The sequence below is a fragment of the Oratosquilla oratoria genome, chromosome 1, assembly GCF_046742065.1.
Source record: "Oratosquilla oratoria isolate Oo_2021 chromosome 1, ASM4674206v1, whole genome shotgun sequence".
Lineage (NCBI taxonomy): Eukaryota > Metazoa > Arthropoda > Malacostraca > Stomatopoda > Squillidae > Oratosquilla > Oratosquilla oratoria.
The window spans coordinates 29,455,146-29,463,197 of NC_134777.1; the positions used below are offsets into that span (position 1 = coordinate 29,455,146).

General features: G+C 33.9%; 1 protein-coding gene across 2 annotated transcripts in view; it reads left to right on the plus strand.

Annotated features, from left to right (window-relative positions):
* Window positions 1-7,367: 7,367 nt before the first annotated feature.
* Window positions 7,368-8,052, plus strand: part of LOC143032539 (aldehyde dehydrogenase family 16 member A1-like) — a 43,599-nt gene continuing 42,914 nt past the window's right edge. For both annotated transcript variants that reach the window (XM_076197410.1, XM_076197415.1), the window contains exon 1: window positions 7,368-7,514. In XM_076197410.1, coding sequence (XP_076053525.1) covers window positions 7,413-7,514 — 102 coding nt within the window. In that variant the 5' untranslated portion in view covers window positions 7,368-7,412. The remainder of the gene's footprint in view (window positions 7,515-8,052) is intronic.

An 8,052-nucleotide genomic window follows, 5' to 3' on the forward strand; every position in this document is an offset into this window, starting at 1 on the left:
TAGTTATGATGGGCGACTTTAATTGCAAAGAAATCTGCTGGGAAGAAATGACAGTAAAGAGTGGTGATGACTCATGGGGAAATGCTCTACTTGAGATGATTACTGACCATTCAATGACACAATGGATACAAGACAACACTAGGTATAGAAATGAAGAAGAACCATCGAGGCTAGACTTAATAATTACATCTGAACCTAGAATAGTGGACAAGATTGAATATAAAACACCAATAGGTAAAAGTGACCACATATTGATTGAACTGGAACTTAATGAAGAAAAATATATGAAAAGAAATGAACAATATAGAAAAGGAAGAATGATGTATGAAAAAAACAAACTTTGATAAAATAAGAGAATTCTTCCAACAAGAAAACTGGGAAGAAATATACAAAGAAGAAACATCAGTGGAAGAGAAATGGAATATTTTGACAAAAATTTACAAAAAAGGAGTGGAAAAGTATGTCCCAAGACAAAAACAAGAAAAAGAATATGTAAAATGCTGGTACAACAAAAGTTGTAGGGAGTTAAAAGACAAAAGAGACAAAGCCTGGACCAGATGGAAAAAAGACAGAAGACCTGAAAAATGGAAAATATATACTGGATATAGAAATGAATATGTACAAAAGTGCAGAGAGGAAAAAAGAAAATATGAAAAAGATGTTATAGAAAAGTGTAAAGATCAACCAAAACTATTCTACAGATTTGTAAACAATAAACTGAAAAACAAACAAGACTTGGAGAAATTAAGACAAGGAGGAGTTGAATACACTGAGGAAATGGAAATGGCAGAATTTATGAACAAACATTTTAAATCAGTGTTTACAAGGGAAAATATACAACCTGAAGAGATTGAGTGGAAAGAAAAAGTCCCCCCTATGGAAGAAATAGAAGTAACAAAGAATGAAATATTGACACACTTGGGTAATTTTGATGTCAGAAAATCGCATGGGCCAGATGAAATAGCAAACTGGATTCTGAAAGAATGCAGGAATGAACTGGCAGACAAAATACATAGCATAATAAGCAGTTCCTTAAAAGAAGGAAAAGTTCCAGAAGATTGGAAAAAAGCAAATATAGTACCTATATATAAAGGAGGAAATAAAGAAGAACCTACCAACTATAGGCCAGTCTCTCTAACAAGTACAATAGCAAAAATTTGTGAAAGAATTATCAAAAGTAGATGGGTAAAATACTTGGAAAAAAACAACGTACTAAATCCAAGGCAATTTGGATTCAGACAAGGACGATCATGCGTCACCAATTTAATATGTTTTCTATTCAAGGCTAAGAGATATAATACAAGAAAGAGATGGATGGGCTGATTGTGCATTTCTAGACCTAAAAAAAGCTTTTGACAAAGTACCACATAAGAAGTTGCTTAAGAAATTAGAATATGAAGGAGGCATACAAGGTAAATTGCTAAATTGGATGGAAGACTTTCTGCAAGAAAGACAAATGAGAGTAGTGATAAGAAACAGCACTCAAAATGGGATGAAGTAATAAGCGGTGTTCCTCAGGGAACAGTTCTGGCCCCAATAATGTTTGCTATATATATTAATGATATGGATGAAGGAATTGAAAGCTATATGAGCTTCTTTGCAGATGATGCAAAACTACTGAAAAGAGTGAAAACTGAAGAAGATTGTGAATCACTACAGAGAGATCTAAATAAAGTACAAGAATGGAGTAGGAAGTGGGAGATGGAGTTCAATACAAAAAAGTGTAGTATGATGGAATTTGGAAAAAGCAAAAACAGAATAACAGGATCATATAATTTGGGAGAAGAAGGAATAAAAAAAGTAGAAAATGAGAAGGACCTGGGAGTCATTGTTATGAATAATATGTCACCTGAGAAACATATAAATAAGATTTTTGGAGAAACTTATAATTTAATAAGAACAATCAAAGTGGCATTTACATACCTGGATGAAGAAATGGTGAGGAAAATCCTAATCACCCTGATAAGACCAAGATTGGAATATGCAGCAACGATATGGTCACCAAGTACAAAAAAATGTATAAAAAAACTTGAAAGAATACAAAGAGCAATTACAAAATTGGCACCAACACTCTCAAAACTATCATATGAAGAGAGACTACAAAAACTTAAACTACAGACACTAGAGCAAAGAAGAGAGAGAGGAGATTTGATAGCTATTTACAGAATCATGAAAGGCATAGAAATTACTGATAGAGAGAATCTGATAAAATGGGATGACAGAAATACAAGAGGACACGGAAAGAAAATAAAAAAAGACAGCTATAGAAGAGATTTGAAAAAGAACAGCTTTCCTCACAGAGTAATAGACAGTTGGAACAAGTTAGATGAGAAAGTGGTGTGTGCAAAAACAATACATGAATTTAAAAATAGTTTAGATAAAATGAGATATGAAGACGGGACCCCACGAGCATAGCTCCCCTTCCCGTAAAATACAACTAGGTAAATACAACTAGGTAAATACACACACACACTTTCAACGAACGGACGGCTTGAAGAACGTTCTGAAGAAAAGTGCAGATTGTGGATCCCAACGCAAAGAGAAGTGCCTTTTTGTATTTGCAGGGTGGGGGGAAATTGCTCGTGGGGTAGTGGGAAAGTAAGGAAAGAGGAGAGGGGGAGGGATTGCTGGGGAAATGGAAGGTAATGAGGAGGTGGAGGAATTGGCCCTGACGGGCCGCCGAAAGGTGGACAAGCGACCGCAAGACGAGCTGGATGATGACGACATGTCTAATAGGAATGTGAAGATTAGAGGTATAGATAGGAGCAATACAGTAGAAAGTGATGAGAATATTTTCAAGGGATTTAAAGAGGGTGGGGGGGACACAGGGCCCCCCCCCCCCCCCCCCCCCCCCCCCCCCCCGACTGACAAGACTAGAAGAGAAGGTCGATAAGATGAACGAGGACTTGGAGCGTAGGTTCGGTAATGTTGACAGTATAATTCGAAGAATTGAAAAATTGGAAGAACTAGAGAGGGCGAACAAAAACTTAACTAAGGAAATTGAAGAATTAAAACAACAGTTAAAAGAAGTAAAAGATGAGAATAAAGTCTTAAAGGAGAATAATATGGAGAACAAGGAGGGTTGGAAAAAAAATCAAGAAAATAGCAAGGTTGCATTCACTGACATAATCAGACAGCAAATGAATGAACAAACTGAAAACTCAGTTATTAAAGTGATGAGACAGAAGGAGAATATAGTAAGAGACTTAGCAGACAAAAAGAAATGTATAATTATATTAGGAATGGAAGAGAAACATAACCCAGATAGAACCACAAGAATCAAAGAGGAAAATGAAAAAGTAAGCCAATTACTAGAATCAGTTCAGGAAGATGAACCAGGAATTATGAAACAAATCGAAGAGAAATTTAGACTCGGAAAGTATAGCACAGACAAGACCAGACCAATTAAGATTAAATTCAAGTCACAAACAACGGCAGAGAATATCTTATCCAAAACAGGGAAACTAGCAACAAGTGAACAATACAAAAAGATATGGATAAAAAGGGAAATGAATAAAGAGGAAAGAGAGGAAGAAAAGCAGAAAAGACTGGAAGCTAAGGCAAAAAACGAGAACAGAACGGAGTCAGAGAAAGAGAGATTCTATTGGAGAGTAGTGAAAATGAAACTAAGGAAGTTCGACATACAAAAGAAAAACATAAGGGAAACAGAGAACACAATGGAAGTGGCAGAAAACTAAGAGTGTCTTACACAAATATAGATGGATTAATAACAGGATTGAATGAGCTGAATGATTATTTGAAAGAAAAAGAACCAGACATAATGGGAATTGTAGAAACAAAATTAAAAGGCCCACTACCACCCAACAGTGTAGGACATGATGCATACAATTATTGGATTAGAAACAGAGAGAGAAAGCAAGGGGGTGGAGTTATGTTCCTGACTAAGAAGGATATAAACGTGAAAGGTGTCATATATGGAAAGAATACAGTAGAGATGATTATGATAGAAGTGGAAGACAGAGATAAGAAGAGCAGAAAATTTGTGATAAATTATGTGCCTCCAAAAACAGCCTCATGGGAGGAGAGTGAACATAAAAGTATGTTAGAGGACACAAAGATAACATTAAATAAAATAATGGAAGATGGAGGAAGAATAGTTATGATGGGCGACTTTAATTGCAAGGAAATCTGCTGGGAAGAAATGACAGTAAAGGGTGGAGACGACTCATGGGGAAACGCTCTACTTGAGATGATTATTGACCACACAATGACACAATGGATACAGGAGAACACTAGGTATAGAAATGAAGAAGAACCATCGAGACTAGACTTATTAATTACATCTGAACCTAGAATAGTGGACAAGATTGAATATAAAACACCAATAGGTAAAAGTGACCACATATTGATTGAACTGGAACTTAATGAAGAAAAATATATCAAAAGAAATGAACAATATAGAAAAGGAAGAATGATGTATGAAAAAACAAACTTTGATAAAATAAGAGAATTCTTTCAACAAGAAAACTGGGAAGAAATATACAAAGAAGAAACACCAGTGGAAAAGAAATGGAATATTTTGACAAAAATTTACAAAAAAGGAGTGGAAAAGTATGTCCCAAGACAAAAACAAGAAAAAGAATATGTAAAATGCTGGTACAACAAAAGTTGTAGAGAGTTAAAAGATAAAAGAGATAAAGCCTGGACCAGATGGAAAAAAGACAGAAAACCTGAAAAATGGAAAATATATACCAGTTATAGAAATGAATATGTACAAATGTGCAGAGAGGAAAAGAGAAAATATGAAAAAGACGTCATAGAAAAATGTAAAGATCAACCAAAACTATTCTACAGATTTGTAAACAATAAACTGAAAAACAAACAGGACTTGGAGAAATTAAGACAAGGGGGAGTTGAATACACTGAGGAAATGGAAATGGCGGAAATTATGAACAAACATTTTAAATCAGTGTTTACAAGGGAGAACATACAACCTGAAGAGATTGAATGGAAAGAGAAAGTCCCCCCTATAGAAAAAATAGAAGTATCAAAGAATGAAATATTGATACAATTGAGTAATCTTGATGTCAGAATTTCACATGGACCAGATGAAATAGCAAACTGGATTCTGAAAGAATGCAGAAATGAACTGGCAGACAAAATACATAGCATAATAAGCAGTTCCTTGAAAGAAGGAAAAGTTCCAGAAGATTGGAAAAAAGCAAATATAGTACCTATATATAAAGGAGGAAATAAAGAGGAACCTACCAACTATAGACCAGTCTCTCTAACAAGTACAATAGCAAAAATTTGTGAAAGAATTATCAAAAATAGATGGGTAAAATACTTGGAAAAAAACAACGTACTAAATCCAAGGCAATTTGGATTCAGACAAGGACGATCATGCGTCACCAATTTAATATGCTTCTATTCAAGGCTAATAGATATAATACAAGAAAGAGATGGATGGGCTGATTGTGCATTTCTAGACCTAAAAAAAGCTTTTGACAAAGTACCACATAAGAAGTTGCTTAAGAAACTAGAATCTGAAGGAGGAATACAAGGTAAATTACTAAATTGGATGGAAGACTTCTTGCAAGAAAGAAAAATGAGAGTAGTGATAAGAAATCAACACTCAAAATGGAATGAAGTAATAAGCGGTGTCCCGCAGGGAACAGTCCTGGCCCCAATAATGTTTGCTATATATATTAATGATATGGATGAAGGAATTGAAAGCTATATGAGCTTCTTTGCAGACGATGCAAAACTACTGAAAAGAGTGAAAACTGAAGAAGATTGTGAATCACTACAGAGAGATCTAAATAAAGTACAGGAATGGAGTAAGAAGTGGGAGATGGAGTTCAATACAAAAAAGTGTAGTATAATGGAATTTGGAAAAAGCAAAAACAGAATAACAGGATCATATAATTTGGGAAAAGAAGGAATAAAAAAAGTAGAAAATGAAAAGGACCTGGGAGTCATTGTTATGAATAATATGTCACCTGAGAAACATATAAATAAGATTTTTGGAGAAACTTATAATTTAATAAGAACAATCAAAGTGGCATTTACATACCTGGATGAAGAAATGGTGAGGAAAATCCTAATCACCCTGATAAGACCAAGATTAGAATATGCAGCAACAATATGGTCACCAAGTACAAAAAAATGTATAAAAAAACTTGAAAGAATACAAAGAGCAATTACAAAACTGGCACCAACACTCTCAAAACTATCATATGAAGAGAGACTACAAAAACTTGGACTACAGACACTAGAGCAAAGAAGAGAGAGAGGAGATTTGATAGCTATTTACAGAATCATGAAAGGCATAGAAATTACTGATAGAGAGAATCTGATAAAATGGGATGACAGAAATACAAGAGGACACGGAAAGAAAATAAAAAAAGACAACTATAGAAGAGATTTGAAAAAGAACAGCTTTCCTCACAGAGCAATAGACAGTTGGAACAAGTTAGATGAGAAAGTGGTGTGTGCAAAAACAATACATGAATTTAAAAATAGTTTAGATAAAATGAGATATGAAGACGGGACCCCACGAGCATAGCTCCCCTTCCAGTAAAATACAACTAGGTACAACTAGGTAAATACACACACACACACACACACACACATATATATATATATATATATATATATTATATTTATATATATATATATATATATAATATATATATATATATATATATATATATATATAATATATATATATATATATATATATATATATATATATATATATATAATATATATATATATATATATACGTGGAGAACTGACGTTAGGTAACCAGTGCTCCCTTTTTTCTACCACTTATAATTGGTGACAGAAACATGCAAAATAATTAATTCCGAACTCAGACAGCAGTTTATTAATCCTTCTCATAAATTTTCGCTTTATTATAGATACATAATTTTGTTTTAGGTGCCTTTATGGGTACATATGTTTCAGCAGTCAGACATTATTCATTCACAAGTGACAAACATTAAAATTAGGGTCCGGGCAGCAATAGAGTGAAGCTTGTTGCAAATGGTGGTTATTAACCATTTTCATATTCTATTAGTTTGTAGCTGATCACTAACCAGTTTGATAAATTCCTTACAAAAGCATTAAACTATGAGGACGCTTTCTGCTTCTCTTTTTTAAGTAGGTGTGTCTGGTTTACGCCAATCAGAAGGACGGACTCCGTCAGGTGCTCCTTCATTTCAACGTAATTTTTGGCCTTGACTTTGATTTAAAAATATTATATACTTTTCCATAAAAAAAGTAATATCACTCCATAGAAATAAATGTTGTGATAAAATAAAACGTATTTTGATTAAGATAATAAAAATAAATATATCAAATTCTATATGTAATGCCATTTATATGATGGATTTTTTCAGTTAAGACCTTCAGACACTTTGTTATCATCATATTCGCTAGCAGACATGGCTGGAACACTGAGTGAAGGAAGAGAAAAGAAGACTATTGCCGAGATATTTGAAACTATGGAATATGGCCCTGCCCCAGAAGACGACAAAGTAGCAAAGGTATTTTTCAGAGTATATGATTCTATATCTCCTCCTGACATTCATTACAGCGGAAAGTTTTCACATCATCATATGCGCCGGCAGTTGTAAGTTGCAATACATAGCACATTGACAGTCACATTCCACTATGATATATTATAAGCTAATTAATTTAAAAGAGTAGTCTATTATGAGTTAGAATATTGCTTTGCCATGTCAGTGGTGAGTTCTGAGAGACAAACATAATGTTCAAATTGTGAACAAAAAAATTGTCACATGATGATCATACGGATTAGGTTAGGTAACCAGTCCGCACAAATCGTGCGAGTCTGTCCAGTTGAATGAATATGTAAAATCAGAAATATTTACCTGATAGATCCTATTAATATTATATGTTGTGGCGAGCTGAATGAAATGCATGTCATTAATGACTAAGCTACTATAACTATTGGACTACTTGGAGTAATCATGTGAAGAGTTAGAGTGTTAGATTTGGCAATGGTAGTTGTTTTGTTGTTAAGACAGATCATATCATCATATGGTAATGGAACAGTGTATC